Below are 21,494 nucleotides of genomic sequence, written 5' to 3' on the forward strand. Positions count from 1 at the left end.
ATGAATGTTGTTGAAAGATTTGTATACCATTCCTTTGCTAAAACCACACAGGCTGATGAAAACAGCTTATTTTCTGTTGACACCCATTACATTCTTATGTGAATTAAACAGCACTTTAAAAAAAGGGGGGGGAAAGTACAAGCTTCTAGGTTTTGTCACATCAGATTTATTATGAACCAGGCAACCATCCTGTGTTTATATCTGTTGTGTGTACAGTGAATGAGACAATCTGACACACCCTTACTCTTGTTGCTGTTAGGAATATGGCAGCATGAGGATCATTTCTCGCCATGTTTACCTCGCCCTCATCTCTAAATACTGGGCCATAAAACCCAACTGTAAGATTTTGCTGATCACTTAAAGCCCAGTGAGGTTTGTCCTCCAGTTACATCTCTGACCTGTAAAGCCCTCATGAACCTGGGTGCAACCTTAGATCTAGATTTACAGGTGTTTCTATGTAATGTTTCACACATGTTTTATCTAAAGGAGGAGCAGCTGGGGGTTCAGTGCCTTGCTCAATGGGTATTTCAAGAGTCATTATTAAAGAAAGGGAGAGCGTTTCTCATTCCCTTCCCCCTGCCCCCTGATTCTTATCAATTATTGATTGAATTGAACCAGTGATGCTCCCGTTCCAAGCTTGGTTCAAACCTTCAGGCTACTGCTGCCCCCGAGGAAGAAGAACCCATGAGAGAAAGTATATCACACAAACTGCTTTTGTCAATGCAGTCAATAAGTGAGAGGTTTCTCTTCTGACATTTAAACAGGATCAGTACATCTTCCCTCCCCCCAAAAAATATTCAGTCAGGAAACAGAAGCAGATCACTTCCTCGCAGCTTCACAGCCACAGGTTACTTGGCAGGAGTTGAAGGCAGAAATATCAGCCTTGATGGCATTGATACTGTTTAAAGCTGAGGTTTCACTTTAGGCTGTTTGCATTCTAGCTGAATATGCTTCCCAAATATCTCCTCCGATAACAGAGAGAGCATCTTTTGCCATCTAAAATCAAAATCTCCCATGCCTGACAAGCGGACGCACCCAGAAACACCGTATGACCGGGCTTATCAAAAATGTGTGCTCCCCGCTCTGCTCCCCTCTCCAGTCTGTTGCAATGAAAGCTGCCCCGCTGCATTCCTCGCCATGCTCTCCCTTTGTTGATATGCTACAGAGAGACGCCCTTATCCTGAACGGCTCGCACGTCTCTGGCTTTGGCACGGATGCGACGTATGGAGCTGTCTCCAATCACGGCTGTGTATGGAGGCATTATGTAGTGGACTATCTTTTTTTGGCCCTTCTCCAATTTTTGATTTGTTGGCTGTGGATGTGTCTGTAAAGTAATTAAGGTTTATCAAGGTCCTGACTGGGGGTTCATTGCGGGACAGAACCAGTGTAAAGTTGTGGATAAGCAAAACACTCATTCCTATCACTTCAATTTTAAGTTCAAATGATTTCTTGACCCTGTGAACATACCATTAGCATTTGGAATCAAGTCTGTATCTCCGTTAGTTTCATAGTTATGGCAAAAAAACGATAATTATCAAATAGCAGAAATGCGGATGACCACCAAAAAAGCCTATCTGTCCACTTAATTTCATGGAAATCTGTTCATAAGGTTTTGAGTTATCCTGCAGTTTCAACTCATCCCCCCCTACAAATTACAATGATAGCTATTAATGCCATTAGTCTGTGATTATGATGTTTCCCATATAAGTGAATGATGGGGTACCATGCACATTTTTGTTCATTGCCTTTTTTATTCAATGTCCCCCTTAATATCCATCCAGACCCTTGGAAATTCCACATCTGTGCTAATTAAAGGGCCTCTGCTCCATGTGAGGGCCTAAGTGTGTGACCGGGGGCCAGGCAGGACAAAAGGAAGGAGGGAGGGAGAGGAGAAGAGAAGGGAAGGGAAGGAGGAGTGCGTGGAACAGGTCGGTCCGGTCCTCCTCTACAAGGTGGATGTCTGGGCGGTGACACACCTGTTACCTGTCTGGGAGGGGCCCGCTGGTGGTGTGTGTGTGTGGGTGGGGTGAGGGGTGGAGAAGCTGCTCTACTGTTAACACTAGCGCTGACGTGAGCGACGCACACACACACACACACACACACACACCGACCGAAGACAAGAAGGTGGGGAGAGTGTGTGTGTCCAGAGAGCAAAGAGAGAGGAGAGGCAGAGCGGGAGCCAGAGGGTGAGGAAGACAGAGACGAAGAAGGAGTGTGTGTAAGAGAGAGAGAGAGACAGTGAGTGTGTTCTGTGGGACCTCGGCTCGACCCCCACACACACACAACCTCCAGGATGTTTAAGAAAAAGGACAGTAAGGAGAGTACGCTGAAGGTCTCCGGCAAGATCAGCAAGTGAGTGTTTTTGTGTGTGTGTGTGTGTGTGTGTGTGTGCTATCTCGGTCATGTTCCCCCCTCCTCTCGGTCCCAAGCCGAGAACTGTGTCATATTTCGTGTGACTGTCGTTGGCCTCTTTCTCTTTCTCTCTCCCTCTCTATGTGTGTGTGTGTGTGTGTTCTGCATGATTCCCTCTTGCTTCATTCATTTTTGAAGAGATTTGATGTGAATTTGCTCAGGGACTTTCCTCTCAGTGCATTCAGGTGTTGAGTTATGTCAGGTTAATCCCCTGGGATCATGGCTCCGGCTTACGGAGAGGCTTGCCAGCGTGTTACAGGGCCTGAGGTCAGGTTTACTTTGTAAACATGAGGTCAGACTGTGTGTTGGAGCCGCTGAAATCTGTGTGTTCGGGACTATAACTGAGACTCGGAGAATCCTCTTGTATCTGATCGGGAAAGAGGATAAAGTTGTCATGTCATATGGCAAATTAGCGTCGATGTTCCAAAGTAAGAGAAATGTCCCTGGTCAAGAAACACATTCTGATTAGTGATTATTATCCAATGAGAAAAAAACAAGACAATCTCCAGTCCGCTAAAGGGCCAGTCTTTAAAAATCAAATGACGATCATGCTGTTTGCATTCCGTGAGCCTGCTCTGTGTCCCGGGGCGCTGTCAGCTCTGGCAACTGTTTATAATGCAGGAATGAGTGACACTAATACAACTTGGCAAGAAAGGTGACTGCTGTTGGAGAGACAGGTCGAAGTGCTCGTAACCTGATTTATAGCTATAGTGAGCGTGAAACTACAAAAAAAAAAAGCTTTCTTTGAGGTGTGCCGATTTACAGACTACTGGAAATTTTGCGAATTAGTGTGCAGCAAGACTGAAAGTAGTTTTCTTAAGAGCAAATATTTACATACTTTCATATGTCTCCCATTGTGTGCAAACAGACTTGTCGCGTTCACTCATCATGCAGGACTTCTTACAGTAAGATTTTGTTAGTCACTCTTTATTGGAGGAATTCATTAAAAGGCATGACAACCAAAAATATGCTGAAGTGTCATAATCACCTTGGATTCACTGAATGTCTAGTGAATTTTCAGCCCCAGTAAACACTAGATTATTGAGCTTAATTGCAGATAAAGAGGGAAGGTGTTTCAGTTTCACCCTGCCCTGTTCTTCTTGTCTGAAGTGGGGTGTGATGAGGGCAGGGCAGGGCAGGTCCTGCTTGAGACCAGACATAAAAAAGACGTCTGGTCTCAAGATGTCTAGATTTCATTAATGTAACTCAACATCTGTGACGAGACCAGTCAGCGATTAGAGAGAACCTGGAGTGATGTTATTTGAATCACCAAATCCATACCTCATGTGTTAATAGTTTAATCTGTTTGGCCCCAGCAAAATCCTGTGGTTTCAGAGCTAGAGGGAGATGGTGACCAGCCGGTGGTTTCACCTTGCTCCCGCCCTGCACATGTTGTCTAACTGCTGAGGTGTGATGAGGGTTTCTCGCTGTTATGTGGGCGATGGCTCCCAACCATGCAGTCTGGTGTGAACGGGGCATTTAAAGGGAACGTCAGCATCAAAGTAACTGATGAAGCCACGTATGGTTTTGTTGGATTTACACCTTTACTTTTATAGACTGACATCTACTGTTGGCCCCAGTCACAATGTAGACAAGTGGTGCTGCAGGCTACACCGAATGCAAAGAAAAGTTAAAAGCGTGGTTTTTGATTTGCATTAACATGGAAAGGTGGAGCGCAGTGCCTTACAGTGTTGTATTTTCATTCAGCTGACGGAGTCTTAGCATTTCAGAAGGGTGGGGTGTGCGTGTGTGAGAGAGAGAGAGCATGTGGGTGCTGGTATGGTGGATAGGGGCAGGTGACGTGATGTCTAAGCACTGTCGCCCGTGGGTTACAGAGGCAGCCATCTTGTTCTGCGGGTGCTGTCTGTCAGTTACATCACAGCTTGTGTTGTTTGGCGACACAGCGATTTGATAATGACTCATTAGTCCCCGGTTGATGACGGTAGACTGGAGCAACTTCCCAGCATTCAAGGTCAACTTCTTTGAATTCTCTGTAAATGTTCATAAAGCATATTATAGTTTTAGTTCTACAAACATTTCTCAGAGGCAGAGGAGGCAGAAATAATCTGCTTGGTTGAGTTAAACCTCAATGGGCGGAGCCAAAGAACCACTATTTTCTTCTGGTAATGTTGAAGTAAAATAATAGAGTAAGTAATGTTAGACTGAAGCCCAGTGAAAAAGGCAAGGGGTAAGAGAGGAGGAAGCTAATATTATGAAGCCTATAGCGTTCTGCTACTAACTGAAAAAACAGCTAGTTAGCTTAGCTGACCTTCCAAGTTCAAGCTAGCCATACTAGCCTATAGCTATGTAGGTAAGCTAGTTAGCTAGCCTGCATAGTAATGAATTAATGAAAAAAATGATTGCTATTTACATTTTATTTATATTTTGACCAGACGTCCTTCTTTGTCATTCAAGTTTGCCAGTTAGCTAACTTGCACGCTGAAAAACGGTGGTTCTTTGGCTCCGCCCACTGAGGTTTACCTCAACCAATAGCAGCTCTGCCTCCGAGAAATGTTTGTAGAACCAAAACTGCAATCTATGGTCAGAAAAAAGAAAAGAAAAGTATAGAGAAACACAACAATCAGTGTGCTCACATTGTTGACTCATTTACTGATATTTAACACAAGTAGCAATCATTCTTAAAGGGTTTAGCTAAACAAGGCTGTACTGTATTCTCAAAGGAACATGTACCCTTCCAGCACAACGCTCTGAGCCAGTGCTGCTTGTGAAGAGCTCCGTACTATCTACAGCATCTCTGCTCACCTGAATACCTGGACTCAACGCTCGCACGCTGCTCACACACTCCTGACACCCCCTGAAAATCAACACTCTCCCTGGGAGAATACGCCCCAGATCAGAGATAGGGAACACGCACACATGCTGCATACAAAGAAGACACATACATGTATGAATAGACGTCCTGATCACTTACTATCTTACTTACTATCCAGTTCTCAGTAGTAATAGTGAGACATAGTTTTAATTTCTTCAAAGGTAGGAAATGTAGCAAAACCAAAACTGGATGACAAAGAAAAAAAAAGATTGTCCTGTCACTGGAGCAGGTGATGTACCATAATCAGACCTGGGTTGTATTACTACTGATAAGACTGAACGCTCTTGACCTTGGTGCTCTCTCCTATAGGTCACACACAGACTAAAATACAAAGATGTTTGAAAAGGTGGTGAAAGCATGCAGACCATATTTTCTCACTTGGGTCTCTATGGATCCTGGTCACTATCTCTTTCTCAGGTGGGTTTCTTTGCCAGTAGAGTGAGCAGTTGTTCTCAAATCTCCTCCAAGAAACTCACTGACCTCCTGTGTTGGATCTGCTACGGTGATGAATGATGATACAATCTACAGTTTCATAACGCTGTTGTCGTGTGGAAAATTTGTAAATCCAGTTTTTGGTGATTTTCATGTTTTAACTCAAGATGAAGGATTACATCACTTCCTCTATGGGTTGAGAAAACTCTGGGACCTTTAGTCTTATGAAAACCTTTCAAAACCCCATTGGATAAATTGAAAAATGCATGGTGGTCAATCTGAAAACAAGGCTGTGCTTCTGTGATATTTAGCTGATGTGATCTTTTGACAGAACAGCAATGATATGGTAATAGATTCACTGTTCAGGTTGATTTCGGCATCTCAGCATACACCTACAGCAGATACACTCACAGAACATGTAAGTTACGCTGCAGGCTCATATAAGGGTTGTGCCTACAAGCTTACAAGTGAATCTACATCTCAAATGTTAAGGAATGATGCTTGTTCGTGCCTGAGGTTTCTGTGTGTGTGTGTGTGTGTGTGTGTGTGTGCATGTGCATGTGCAGCACATACCTGTCGCTCCTGCTGAGTGAGCAGGAATAGGGAGGCCATTGTCACCATCTGCTGCAAAACCAGAATACCACCCTGCTAAGTGAGTCCATCAGTCAGCCATGCGTTGAGCGATGAGTAACAGGGTGTCTCACACTCTACTGCATTCCACTGTCATTCCACCATTAACAACTACTATGGAAGTTTTAGTCATCGTAAATCTCCCAGCATAGGTATTACGTTCGCTCATTTTCTCCCATAGGAGACATCTGTGACTTTGCACTCTTTGAGGTAGTGTTTGGTATGCAGTTCAAGTAACTAACTGGGTTCACCCACATTCTTCGGTTGAGTGTTGCTCTTCAACATTTTTTAGTAAGTGTAAGTCATACATTTTCAGTATTATGAGGTTGGAAAAGCCACGCTGAAAAATAAACACCCGGGGACAAGAGCAAGATTTTTATGATGAATACCTGAGTCTGTACTGGTACATTTTTAATAACAGATGATATTTCAGTGGGGAGATTATGTTTTATTGCTTGTATGAATAAAAACCCAATGAGAAGGGAGGTCTTTGAGGACAGTTTCTCTCTTTATTTGGCTGTGGCTTCACTTTCCTTCTCCAGCTGATGCGAAACAGATTTTAGGGTAAATTAAGGATTTGTTTGTGCCGGTGCTAGTGTTAAAATAGATTCAAAAGTGACACTGATCTGCAAAAAACAACAACTGAAAACTATTTAGGAGTAACTAGGTTGCAGAGAACCTGCCATTTTGCAGCAAGCTTTGCCCTTGTGTGTACTTGGCATGTATCAAATGTATTTGCTCACTTGGACCAAGGACAAAGCATAATGTTGAGATGAAGGGAGACAGATTGTATGGACCGCAGACGTCGCATGAATCACACTTTGCAATGTTAATTTATTACTGTCTCTTGTGAAAACTCATTTGATTTATCACCCATTTGCAAATGGTTTGAATAGTTTGCATTCACAGTAATCTGTCAATGAAAAAGTCACTTTCCATTTATGTTTTTGTAACCGGCTCAGTTGGCACAAAGCCTCTACCACAGAAAACTGGCACTTGTTATGGTCTGTCATTCATCAAAGTCTTTCCTACTCAAACTATACAATCCTACTCTATTCTGTTTTTATTTACATTCTAACCCTTATTCATATAAAAAAAAAAAAAAAAACACATCTTTTGATTCCAAAACCACAAATCGGCCTAGTTTCTTGGGTGTGGTTCGTCCCTCCGTGCAGAATCCCTTCCTTCTTTTGTACATCGGAAACATCACTGAACCTTTTTGCTGGCAAACAGTGGCGCTGACAGAGAACAATACAGACAGTCAGAGAGGGAGTGACAGACACAGTCAGCCGGTGTGGAATGATGAGCGTTTTGGGAACGCTCAGGGTGCGGCTCGGATTGGGGAAGTGATCCACCTTCACACTTGACCCGAGGCCGACCCGAAAGCCCTTGGGCTCGTTGCTCGGTTGTAAGATGGCTTGTCATGTGACGCGTTTGATCGTTGATAAAAGGGAACCAGTGGGAAAAAGACAACGAAGGGAAAAAAAGAATGCAGGAAAAACAAAGATGCACATCACAACGGCCTCAGAACTACTCAGACTCTCCTCAGGGAAACTGACAGTGAAATTCTCAGTCACAGCACTTACAGCATTGTCTGCCTGGTCTTCCCGATTAGTTCATATAGAAACTGATGATGGGGAAAAAAAAGACAAATCTTCCCTGTTCGGTCTCTTCCCAGTCGTTTTGGTTGTGCATCTTTCTGAAGTTCAGCATTTAAAGTTTAGGGCCCAGACTTAATGTTCTGCTTCGAGGCTGCCAAAGCATTTGTTCAAAGTCAGCCTTCACATCAGACCGTTTCCGTCCTCCTCAGCTTAAACTGAGACTTAACCTCTATCAAACACCTTCTGACCCCCTGCTCTTCCCCCCCTGCAGGACCCAGGCCAGCAGCCTGGCCTTGCTGATCGTCCGGATGCAGCAGAATGCCGACCAGGTGGAGAAAGACGTCCTCAGGGCTGAGGAACTGCTGGCCGTGGTGAGAGTTTCGCACACATACGTACACACACAAGCACGAACGTCCTCTCATCCCAGCCCGCTTCATCGCTTTTCACGTGCAGCACAACTGTCTCTCTCGCCTCCTCTTGAACTCCCCGAATCTGTTTGATTTGTTTCTCCAGGATGCCGAGAACGAAAAGCAAGAGCTGCCCTTCCAGCACCAGAACGAGATCTCTGACCGGCTGGGCGAGGCCGAGGGCCTGCTGAAGGACCTCTTCCTGGACGTCGACAAGGCCAAGAAGCTCAAACACCCGCAGGGCCGGGACATAGAGAACGAGTGAGTCTGTGTACAGTATAAATCCACGAGAATCAGGAGTGACCTGTGCAGAGAGCTGGCAAAAGCTTCCTTTAAGCTCCTTTGGATGTAAAAATTAAGACAAACATTGCCAAGTCCACAAAGTCAGTTTCCCAGCCACTATGAACAGAGCAGCTCCGGATATTAACCAATGATTACCAATACCTGTATTTTATCATCCATTCTCCAACCTAAAGCTAACACTAATACTAACAGATGTATTTTTTTCTTGTCTGTCCTCTGGTGACTGCAGTGTGAGCCACCTCCATGAGCGCTGGCTGAAGGACTGTGCCTTCTACCGGGACGTCTATGAGCAGGTGGACGACGTGTCGCTGATGCCCCGAATCGACTGGGCTCCTGTTATCAACCAGAAGCAGGTATGTATACTAAAACTGCCTAAACATCTGGGCCAGTAGGCTTAACAATGCTTAGACTGTGAAATACTGGATTGGACTATTAGGACTGATGACTGGGGAACAAGACAGATTCCCATATTGAAAACATACACTCATTGTTTTGTAAGGTGCTTTGGATAAAAGTGTCCACCAAGTGGCATATGCCATGTTTGATGTGATAACCAGTTTGTCTCATAAGTCAGCGTGACGTTCATATGGTCGTGTGACCCGACTAGTGGTGTTACGTTTGTTATTTATAGGTATTTCAAAAGCAGCGGAGACAACTGTGCCCCCTTTTTTGAGGAAATTAAACTGGTTTGATGTTATTCTAACAGCTAAAACTCATCATGACATAAGATGTCCAATTGCATTACTGATCTACTCACAGTACATAAGTCATAACTGCTTCGTGCTATATTACAGACATAAACACAGCCCTTTTTCTTAGTTATTTCTACTAACAATCTGTGTATAGTTGTCAATCAATCAATCAATCAATCAATCAATCAATCAATCAATCAATCATAAAAATAATAAGAACATCATCATCCATCCATAGAACAGCAGTAAAATAAACAGCCTCAACAATACACTCCTGACTGCCCTATAATGAAACACATGAACTAGAGTTAAACAAGTCAATGGCGCGGGAAGTTCCTCACCCTGTAGGACCCTCTTGCCGTTTTTGTGTGTGTGTGTGTGTGTGTGTGTGTGTGTGTGTGTGTGTGTGTGTGTGTGTGTGTATTCATACCTTTAACGGTCTCCCTCTGGTGTGTGCGTTCTCAGAAAGAGGTGAACACGGAGGAGTACGGCCCCACCATGGATGATCTGAAGAAGCAGATCGCTGCCCACAACATCCTCCACAAGGAGATCGAGGCCTACAGCTCCCAGCTCAACGTCAGCTCCGCTGGCAGCAAGGTGACCTAACGCTCCGGGACGTCTATACTGGCCATGTGGAAAGACATCCAGTCTGTTTTGGGCTGTCTTCACTTCACTTCAAGTTTTAATGTCCCGCTTGTCCTCGTTACTCAGTTTGCTCTAAATGAAAAAAAGTCCCTAGTGTCTTATAGGAAGTGTTGCTGTCATATTTGGCAAATGTGTTATGATGATGTCAGTCATGGAAATTCTGGTGATCTTGTCTTTTAGGAGAAATATACAGCGATCAAGAAGCAATACAACAACCTGCTGGTGAGTTGTGACCATAACTATTAAATGAAGTGGTGTTCACATTTAATAGCAAAGTTTTTATTGCTTATTCTTGAGTTTTATGCTGAAAAAAAGTCTTGACTATAAAGACTGTAGATGGACATTTATTGTGAAATCTTTAAGGAATGTCTTGTCACTTCGTTGCCTTCAAGTGTCCCTGAGGTTGCAGCTTTGATACGTCTATATTCAGGACCTCTCAAGCTTTACACTGTCCTATTTTCTTTCTTCCCAGGACAACTCCAAGTGGCGTCGCCACTACCTGAGCAGCCTGTACGACTACATGCAGGGCTGCAACAAGGAGCTGGGCTTCCTGGGAGAAGAGCAGGAGAAGATCAAGAGGCAGGACTGGAGCGACCGCATGGTGGACCCGCCTGATGTCCGCAGGCAGTATGAGGTCAGGGCTCGCAGGTTGATGACAGTTGTGGCAGTAAAAGATGATATTCCTGCGATTTTAGAAGTCTAAATAATTCCCATGACCAGGTGAATATTTGCTTAGCTGAATGGTAGATGTTTGGTGCAGCAGGTCATAGTTCCAGATAGATTGAACTTGTGGGTAGCTATCGGAATAGAAAGGGTTGGTGTTGCTTGACCAAAATGATTCAGATTCAGATGTTTGCTCTGTATTGGGATGAAAAGGCATTACTGATCCCACTTTGATTTGACTTCAATCAGAACTTCAAGAACAACAGCCTGCTGTCCCATGAGACCGAGGTGAACAAACTCCAGGACGACGGAGACCGACTCATAGACCTGAAGCACCCTGCCAGCACCACAATACAGGTACATGGCTGTCTTTACCTAGAAGATGCAAATCTTAAAAGGCCAAAACGAACAAATCCCCTACGTCTCATCAACTTTTATAAATCCTGTCGTTCTTCCTCCTACTGTGTGAATAGCAAACTCTTGAAACGTGAAACAATCCTCAGACAGGATGACGCTGAAGGCCCCATGTTGTCTCGTCGGCCTTAGGGAGCCGAAACATTATTTTTCAGTTAAAGTTACATTTTGAATGGCATTCAGATCCAGGCTTCCAGTATTGGCTCTATACTAATGTTTAATTCTTTCCATTCCCAGGCTCAGAGAGATGCCGCCCGGAACGAGTGGCAGAAATTCCTCAATCTCTGCATTTGTCAAGAGACGCATCTGGACAATGTGGAGGATTTCAAAAAGGTGAAATACTTCTTTCATCTGTTCAAAAACAGTGTGATTAACTCCCATATAGCCTTTAAACATTAAACCCTATTCAACATTATAGGACTGGCTTTGCTTGTCTGTTATTAAACTAGTTACTTATTCAGGCATTCTTTGTTGCATTTGTGGTTTTGTGGTCATATAATACACCGCAATCTGTCTTTATCACAATGTGTGTGTGAGTCAGTGACTTAAGTGTGTGAGTCAGTGACTTAAGTGTGTCATTTTGTGTGTGCTTTTGTTTGTATGTATATATACTGTAATTCATACATTTGTACATGTGTATACATTATTTGTTTTTACAATCTGTATCCTTAACAACTAATGCCAGAAATATCCCAGTCACTGAAAATCACAAATAATACAAACAAAACATCCTAATGCTTTCATATGTTTAATATCCCATTTCCAGTACCAAATGGACACAGAGCAGCTGTCAGAGACGCTGACCAAACTCAACAGCAGCCTGGACCCCAAGGCTGTCAGCAGGAAGAGCAACTCAGAGACACTGCTGCAGCTCGAGGTACATGGGAGCTCACAGGGATTATAACTGTGTAACAGACATCACAATCAGAATGAGTTTTTCTGGCCAAGTAGGTTTGCACACAAGGGATTTGACTTGGTGGGTTGCTCCTGTAGGTCGCATTAAAGATACAACAGCACAAAATGTATAGAAAGTAGTATAGAAGTAGACATTTAGGGAAGAGGCCTCTTTTAGAAGTAGTATTTAAAAGTAGTATGCAAGTATAAGCAGTACATAAAAAGTATAAGTAGTATATAAAAAATGGAAATAGGTTTCTTATCTATACAGTATGCTCATGGTTCTCTATTGGAGCCTGACTGATTGCACTAATGGTAAGCTATGGAAGTCAGTATTGGAAAAAATAAATAAATAAATGAACAGAAATATACACAGATCTAGAAAACATTGCACTGGGGTTCTGAGAAGAAAAAAAAAGTGTTATTAAAGGTAAAAACATGTTTGATCCAAATTGTGATTTCATCATAATCCAGGATAAGAAGAGGATTTGTTCCCGTGTTCATAAGATGTGTCTCCCTCTCTCTTTCCCGCAGGCGGAGGACAAGGCTGTGCAGCGCAGTGAGCAGCTGCTGGCTGACCTGAGGAAGCGCAGCACCACCATCGCCCCCCTGAAGCTCCGCCGCCTCGCGCCCAGTAGACCCATCACAGTGGAGTCCCTCTGCGACTGGGAGACAGACAAGGTGCAGCTTCCTAACCTTTAACCTTTTACTGTGGTGGATAGGACAAGGAGAGGCTGAGGCTGTAAAATGTCTACAATTGAGATTTTACAGTTTAGGCATTCTCATCCATACACAGAAATAATCTAGTGTTAATAAGGGTTGATTTTTCGGTAAAAGTTAATTATTTTGAGTTGATTGGAGAGTTGTTTGTCTGCTCATAGAGCTGATATGGCTGTGGGGCAGCTGTTCAAAAGTTTTACATTAACCCCGATGGGTGTGGACTGATATCAACACTGGCATAGTGTTGTAGTAAAAGTATGATTTTGCTGTGGAGCGTCTTGCAATAAAAGCAATAGTAGAAAAATCAGTTTGTGAGCCTGGTGATCACAAGTAGCTTAGTAAAGCATAAGGACCGACAACGCAACTTTTATTACTTTTAACTTTTATTAGAGAGACTGCTGGCACTGGGCTTTATACTCTTATACTCTACACTTAACTCTCGCAAGCAAAATCACATTACAAAACCCACCAGAGTAACTTCATGTTTCTACAGTATGCTTTGGGTCATGTTTGGAATTATCATTATTTTTTTATTCTTGTTATTTTTCTCTAGGAGTCTCTGTCAAGAGGGGACAGGTTCACCCTGAAAGCTAACTCAGACATTGAGAACTGGGATGTTGTTTCCAGTGATGGGGCAACCAAAACCTTCCCAGGAGTTTGCTTCCAGATCCCGCCGCCTGACCCAGAGGCCATTGACAAAGTGGACCTGTGAGTAATGCAGCACTATCTCACTATGTGACTTTAATGACTTCAATTTAACTGTGTGCAGATATGTATAGCATTTATTTATTTTCTCTCTCTCTCTCTCTCTCTCTCTCTCTCTCTCTCTCTCTCTCTCTCTCTGCTTTTAATTGATTAGGCTGGGTGGTGAACTGGCAGACATCAAGAAGAGAAGAGCTGCTCTGTTAGCGTCCCTGAAGAATCACAACACAGACGTCTCCAGGGCCCAACAAGCAGGTCATTACCAATCTATCAATCTATCTATCAGATAATTGTAAGTCGCCCCTAAAACCCTACAATATCATTAATTCCTTTCATAAACCAAGGCAATTACTTTCTACCAATTGCAAAAGTAGAAATTTATCTTAAGGCCATAATCGATCAATCAATCAATCAATCAATTGTCCTGTTTCCTCTATCAGCCCCAGTGTCCGCTGCCCCGCTGAGTCCCAAAGTGGCCGCCCTGGCTGATGAGCTGGACCAGCTGGACGGAGACCTGGCCCAGGCGGAGCAGGACGTCCTGAGCCGCCTGAGAACCCCACTGAACCGCAGCGACCCGGCCACAGATCTGGCCAACAGGCTGAAGGAGCAGGAGGTGAGAGACACGAATCAAGATCACAAGATCACTGCAGAGATACTGTTTTTTGCAAGAATTCTCTTTGTTAGCTCTTTAGGTTTAGGGAAAATGTGTAGGCAATGATATTGAAAATAGCCTTAGCAGTTTGGTTGAATTCACAGAAATGATTGAGAAGACAAAAAACAAATCTATATGATGTTTACAACATTTTTACAGTAGTATCAAATGTTAAACAAGATAGAAGGCATAGGTTTTAATTTAAGAATTTTATTTTGGCCCTTCATTAACAAAACATCAATTCCACGTGCAATAAACATCATGGTAGCACTTTACATTATGGTACACAAATTACATGGTAATTACTGTGTAATTACATAGAAATTATCAGGAAGTAACTGGTAATTTCTGGTAATAATGAGTAAGTATTTGTAATTATAATGTGTAATTTCTACTAGATAACACCATGGGAAATGTACTGCTATCATTTTCATGCCAAAAAAAAAAAAGTATCCCCCATAACTTTATTATGAGTGGAAAAGCCTCTGAAACAGCATTTGGACGATCACATGACACTAAAACTCTCCATTGCGTTACATGCTTTTAATAAAACGCATATATTGGTGTAACTACATACTATCTATATGTGTCTCCTGCAGAAAGCAGCCAAGGCGCTGAAGGCTCTAGAGCAGAAGAAGGCAGCGGCCCAGGCTGACCTGCAGCCGCTGCTGTCCAAAGACCCCAGCGCCACCTCCTCCGCTCTGCCACTCAAACTCAGCGCCGCCAACAACAAGCACGATGGCATCAGCGCCCTCGCCGACCTCTACACCAAGAAGTAAGCCTATGTTTTGTGTGGGCATGACTGGATATAGCCATTGCGTACATGTTTATCCTGAGTATCCCCTCATACAACAGATCTTGATGTAAGAGAGGTGGGTGGGTCGATGGGAATTGAGTTTGAGTACTTCTCATCTGCAACTGCATTGAAAAATCTCAGTAAACATGTAATAAAAATGACAACCACACAAACTGTCACTTCATTCATCCCCTGCCTTTTCCTCAGAGCTAACGCATCTCTCAACCTGGAGAGTCAGATTAAGAAGGTGGACGGCATCGTCTCTGGTTTTGAGAAGAAGCTGAGTGAAGACGGTCCAATCCCTGATTCCCCAAATGCTATCCCGACCCAAGCTCAAGAGATTCAGGTGAGGAACTTGCAATTTCACATCCTTTCAAAAACTTAACCCTACTCCATAAAAGGCAAAAGATTTATTCAACAACTTGATCCTGAGATTGCAATCCTGTTTGAATTATTCTATTGGGCTCTTTGGACACAAACTCAAAGTAGTCAAGTGTAGATAAGAAAGTGAAATAAGTTGTCAGTAAGCATCTGCACCAATGTCACCAAGACGAAATCCTGTACATGTAATGTGCTTGGAGATTAAAGTGACTCTGACTCCGATAGATTTCAACCTGCATGTTTTCTTTGCTCCATCCAGAGCCTGCGTAAGACTGTGGCAGGGGCCCAGGATGACATGAAGAAGCTGGGTCAGGACCTGGAGACCACAGAGCAGCTGTGCAGCTCTCTCCAGCAGGGCTACCACGAGTACTGTCCCGACATCCGACGCCAGGGAACCCAGGTCAAGGAGCTGCAGAACCGCTACGCAAACGTTACCAACCAGCTGAAGGAGAGGTGCGAATCAGACCAATCATTTCAACCACTTTGGGGATTTACTTTAGCTTGGGTAGAAAGCCAAATGAGGTTTTGCACTCTCACGGACATCTGTTACGCCAGATGATCAATCAGTCAGTTCAGGATCAATCAGTTGGATTGAGGTCATTTAATCCATTTCAAATGCTAATGTTATTTGGACTGGGTGGGAAGCAGGGACCTATGTAAAACATGATTTAGCGATATTTTATTAATTGTAAAACATCAACAGATTTGTAAGGTAAGGGTCAGGGGGTGATTTGACTTGCAATGACAGGGGATGGCAGCCCCTTTGTTGATCTAAAATATAACCCATGCCTTAATTAAAATAAAGAACCATTATATTATATTTGGTAAAAAATGTCAGGTTATGTCACTATGCAGATTTTTGCAATGTCAAATTTTACATTTCCTATCATATTGCTGCATCCTCTCAGAGAAAACCTCTTGCAAGAAGCTACGGCTAAAAACCAGGAGTTCCAGAGCACAAGCAAATCCCTGAATTCCTTCCTGGACAATCTGCCTAAAAACCAGATGAACTCCACTGATGATCTATCTCAGGTCAATGCCAAGCAGAGCTCCCAAGAGGTAAGATGGTCCATTCCAAGTGTCATGAGGAGAATAGTGGATGGTACCTTATCTTTTCTTTTTCAGGACAACCAGAGCATTCCACTCCTCTGTCAATCTGTTTGTCTGCTGGCTGACGGCTGGCTAATGATACTATTTGGTTTATTAAATGTGATGTTAAGCTCTATGTAAATCTGTAGAAATCCACGAGTGTAGGAAAATGATACAATGCGATATCAATACTTTTCACTGCTTAACTTCTGTGATACATTTTTACCGTAGAGGGTGATGGATGACCTGAAGAGGAAGGGCGATGACATGGACAGAGTGGTGGACCTGTCTCAAGACCTGCAGAATTTGCTTAATGTAAGACTCATATGGATTACTATACATTCTATACAGTAGTAGGGCAAGAAGGTGATTAGAGGGGCTATAAAAAGAAAAAGGCATTCCCAGTGTCAGCTCAAATGATCACATGCATACCCCCTATTAAGGGAAATCTTGAGATTAACTCCCCCTTGTTAAATAATTTGGAAATAGTCCAAGAATGAATCTTTAATGAATGAATGAATGATTGAATTAATTAATTAATTAATTAATTAATTAAATTATGTATTTAATTATTGATTGATTGATTGATTGGTTTTTGATTGATTGTTTGATTGATTGATTGATTGATTGATTGATTGATTGATTGATTGATTGATGGTCAAACTAGAAAACTTAACTCAATTATTTATCACATCTGCAGGAGTATGACGCCAGTGTTGATAAATACAACAGTACCCTAGATGATGCTGGAGCCACTGTTGCAAAGAAGCCTCATATCCCCACACTTGCCGATGCTGTTCAGAAGCAGGTAACATTTACATTCTTATGTTTTAACAAATAAATCAAAGTCATTAAAAGATCAAGATGGTTGATGAATTGTTGTATTGTTGTGTGTCTCTTTTATTACAGGAAAAGGCTCTGGTAAACCGTTATGCTGAGACATCAGCGGAAAATAACCAGCGCCTCAATCAGATGGGCTTGGCTAAGAATCTAATTGCACAAGTAAGAGGACAGGGCATGAATAACCTTCTTCTTCAGTCTATGTTAAACTTAATAACATGTTTACATTAACACAAAAGAATAACATACAAAATAATTTAATAACAATTAATTTTGGCATTCATTCATTTACTTTTCCCACTGCAGAATGAAGAGAAAGTTCACGTGGTGGCGCAGCAACAAGTGCAGCTCGAAAGCCAGCAAAGGACTTTCTCTGAGATAAATAGTCTGAAGAAAGATTTGGAGGATGAGAAGGAGAGGGTTGCTCACACCGAAACAGACCTGAGAACGTTCAAAGAAAGGATGCTGTCACTGAAGAGCCGTAGGGGAGTGGAGCGTGTTGAGGAAAAAGAAGTGCTGCAGTACTACCGTGACCCTAAACTGGAGAGTGATTTGGCGGATCTTCAGAACAAAATGCATGAAGAGGCCCTGAAGCGCAGCACCACCCAGGGTGAGGTCGAAGTTCTTAACAAGAAAATCACAATCCTGGAGGACACCCTAAAAAACACCACACCCAAACTAGTGACCAGAGAGGTGACAGAGTTCGAGAGGGATCCTCAGCTAGATGTAGAGGCGGCAAAGTTGAAAGATGAAATAGCAAGGATAAAAGATGACGTTCGAGTGAGAGATGGGGAGACCATTCACATGAAGACAGAAGTCACAATTCTTCAGCAGAAGAGGCCCCCCATCAAAGAGAGGGTGGTTAAGAAGGAAGTGGTGAAAGTGGAAAAGGATCCAGTGATGCTGAGCGCAGTACGAACATTCGAGACAGAAATTTCTGACGAGAGCAACAAGAGCAAGCTCATCAATGATGAAATCTTCCAGACAAGGAGCCAGATTAATGCGCTGGAGAGGATCATTCCAAATATCCAGCCTAAGATCATCACCAAGGAGGTGAAAAAGATTGAACAAGACCCTGACCTCATCAATGAATCTAAGAAGATTCGATCAGGCCTTGAGGAAGAGAGGATTGAAAACAACACTTTGGTCAGAGAGCTTACGGAACTCCACAGTCGCTACCGTGAAGTGCAAGACTGGAAACCAAGAATTGAGGTAAAGGAAATAGTTAATGAGATCTACCGGATAGACCCGAACACGGAGGTGGAGATAATGCGTCTAAAGAAAGACATACAAGACTCCAGCAAGCAGCGCTCTGATCTGGACAGTGACATCACCCTGGTCACGTCTGATGTGAATGTCCTCCGTTCTGAGAAGCCCAGAATAGAGCTGAAGGAAGTCCTCCAAGAGGTGGTGAAGGAGGAAAGGAGCCCTGAAAATGAGAGAGAGATTCAGAGGCTAAATGATCAGGTGAACCATCTACACAGCACTTATAACTCCATCCAGGACCAGCTGAGACTACTAAGGAAAGAGAGAGATGAATGGAAGGCTGAAAAGTCCAAAGTAGAGACCAAGCTTGTCACCAGGGATGTCATCAAGTATGAAGATGATCCACTCTTGGAGAAAGAAGCTGACCGCTTGAGAAGAGATGTGCGGGAGGAGGCACAGCTGCGGCGCACCACTGAGGAGATGGTGTTCGACTTGCAAAACAAATACATCCTGTTGGAGAGGCAGAAACCTGAGGAGAAAGTGGTTGTGCAGGAGGTGTTGCGTCTACAGAAGGACCCAAGGCAGGTAGTTGAGCATGAGAGGCTCGGCAGAAACCTTGATGATGAAGTGAAGTCCCGGCGCCAGATAGAGCTAGAGTTGCAACAGCTAAGAACCAAGGTGGAGGATAAAGAGAAGATCCTCAGAGAGAGTGATGAGCACCAAAAGAAGATTCTAGTGGAGTCTGAACTCAGAGAGATCAGGCTGCGCATCAAACAGCTGGAAAATGCTCCACCTCCTGTTGAGGAGAGTATTGTTGTTGAGGAGGTACTGAAGGTTGAGAGAGACCCAAAACTGGAGAGGATGACAAATGGTCTTCGGTCAGACATCGACAAGGAAACCAACGACGTCCTCCGTCTCCAGAGAGACATCCGCAACACCAATGTCAAGCTTGAGATCCTACAGCGAGAGAAGTCTGTGGAGAAGACAGTGTACAAGGAGGTGGTCCGTGTTGAGAAAGATCAGGCTGTGGAAGCAGAGAGGGATCGCCTGAGGGAACAGGTATCCCAGGAGAAATTTGCCAGGCAGGACCTGGAGGATGAAATCAAACGTCTCTCTGACAAAATCAATTTTCTGCAGACTACCAAGTCCAGCTCTTCAAGAGAGGAGACCAGCCTCACTTTGAACAGAGATGCCTTACAAAGGGAGAGGGACAACCTCAATCGTGAGCTTAAGACCCTGGAGTCTGAGAGACATGACATAAGCCTGTCATTCCAGCAGCACAGCAGGCTGATGAGTGAGAGAACGCAGATGAGCAGGCAGAGGAGCCTTAAGATGGAATCTGACATCCAGCGTCTGGAGAGAGAGATCCTGGATGAGAAGGACAAGATTCACTTGCGAGACAGCACCATCCGGGAGCTTCAGCTGGGAAAGCAGAAAGAGGAAAATGCAGAGACTAGGACCAAAGAGACCAATGTCTCCACTAAAATCACCATTTTGGATCCAGATACAGGCAAGGACATGTCTCCTTATGAGGCCTTGCTGCAGGGCCTCATTGACCGTCAACAATACATTCATCTGCAGGAGCTGGAGTGTGATTGGGAAGAGATAACCTCCATGGGACCTGATGGTGAGACAACTGTACTCCAGGATCGCAAGAGCGGCAAGCAGTACTCCATCAAAAATGCCCTGAAGGATGGCAGGCTGACTAAGTATGACCTACAAAAGTACAAAGATGGCAAAATGCCCATCTCAGAGTTTGCCCTGCTGGTTGCAGGTGACAATAAGAAGCAACCACAATTTAACTCAATCATCCCAAAGTCCACCACATCTGTGAAATCGGCCCCCTCTAACCCCCCTACTTCTACTGAAATTCACCCAATTGCTGGAATAATGGATACAAACACTGACACCTGCTTTACAATACGCAGTGCCACCATGCGTAAACTGATCGACACCACCACAGCCCAAAGGCTTCTCGAAGCTCAGGCAGCAACAGGAGGCATCATTGATATCAGCAACAAACAGAAATACTCAGTCCACAAGGCAGCAGATAGAGGCCTCATTGACGCAACTCAACTACAGAGGCTGCTCAACGCACAGAAGGCCTTCACTGGTGTTGAGGATCCCATGACCAAGGAACGGTTGTCCGTGGGAGAGGCTGTTCAGAAAGGCTGGATGCCCAAGGAAACTGCCATTCGTTACATGGAGGCGCAGCACCTGACAGGAGGGCTGGTCAACCCCAACACCAACAGCCGAGTAAACATCTTTGACGCCATCGGGGCCAAAATGATTGACAGCACAATGATGAGGGAGCTGCAGGCCGACACAAACTACGCCAAGGAGATTATAGACCCAATCACAAAGGAGAAGATCAACTACAAACAGGCTTTGGATCGCTCCAAGAAAGACCCGCTGTCAGGCTTGTCGATGCTGCCTGCCTCTTCTAAAGATAGTGGTTACACTCCTATGTACACTTCTCATAGATACTCAAGACACTAGATGTGTTTACAGCATACTTAAGAGTTATCTGGTCTCTGGGGTGATTAATGAGATACCAAATTATACTATTACTTGTAATGACAATAACAATGAGATATGCTGTACAAACCTCATGAAATAAAATCCAATACATTAAATATAATGTACATTTTTGACTCAGGTTAAGTCTAACTCTCCTGCAAAGCTTACTGTGTAGCCAAAAAGATTGCTGCTGAGTTGCTTTTGTTTACCAAACATGTCTGATGTGGGAAAATGTATTTTTTGATTTAATTTAAAAAAAAGAAAATATAAATACAGGTTTGTGATATTTTGTTTATCCTTGATATTCTTTGTTTTATTAGGGATATTGGGACATGGTGCAATGCTATTTACCAAGATTGATTCCTACTGTATTATTCATGGGTTCTCCTTGTCACTGTTCACTTTAAACTCAATCTTGTTTAATACTTTATGAAGAAACAAATATCAATAAATTTAAATTATATGGTTACAGTGTGTGGACTCCCTCACTTTCAATGCTGTGTAAAGTCAGTAAAATAGAATATAGAAGCAGGTAGGTTTATAGTAGACAGTTTATTTGTCTTTCAAGCTTTATTAAAGAAAATAATACTGTATTCGACCCTGTTATAAGGAACACTCATAAATCACACCATTTGGCTGAAATTAACCAGAGCTAAGTAGTT

The 21,494-nt window shown here is 43.4% G+C and overlaps 2 protein-coding genes across 2 annotated transcripts in view; one reads left to right on the plus strand and one right to left on the minus strand.

Moving 5' to 3' along the window:
* The window catches only part of LOC139930186 (CD209 antigen-like protein D), a 202,084-nt gene that overhangs the window by 66,661 nt on the left and 113,929 nt on the right, over positions 1-21,494 (minus strand). The window lies entirely within an intron of this gene.
* evpla (envoplakin a) lies at positions 2,115-21,097 on the plus strand. The gene is made up of 22 exons (XM_071911595.2): positions 2,115-2,352; positions 8,180-8,279; positions 8,422-8,576; positions 8,848-8,971; positions 9,776-9,907; positions 10,136-10,177; positions 10,428-10,589; positions 10,868-10,975; positions 11,270-11,365; positions 11,799-11,909; positions 12,461-12,607; positions 13,200-13,354; positions 13,506-13,603; positions 13,789-13,961; positions 14,600-14,775; positions 15,004-15,142; positions 15,437-15,630; positions 16,086-16,236; positions 16,498-16,581; positions 16,967-17,074; positions 17,176-17,268; positions 17,413-21,097. Exons 1-22 carry the CDS (start codon positions 2,294-2,296, stop codon positions 20,809-20,811), a joined length of 6,006 nt encoding a protein of 2,001 aa, XP_071767696.2. The 5' UTR covers positions 2,115-2,293; the 3' UTR covers positions 20,812-21,097.

Source organism: Centroberyx gerrardi, chromosome 3 (assembly GCF_048128805.1).
Source record: "Centroberyx gerrardi isolate f3 chromosome 3, fCenGer3.hap1.cur.20231027, whole genome shotgun sequence".
NCBI lineage: Eukaryota > Metazoa > Chordata > Actinopteri > Beryciformes > Berycidae > Centroberyx > Centroberyx gerrardi.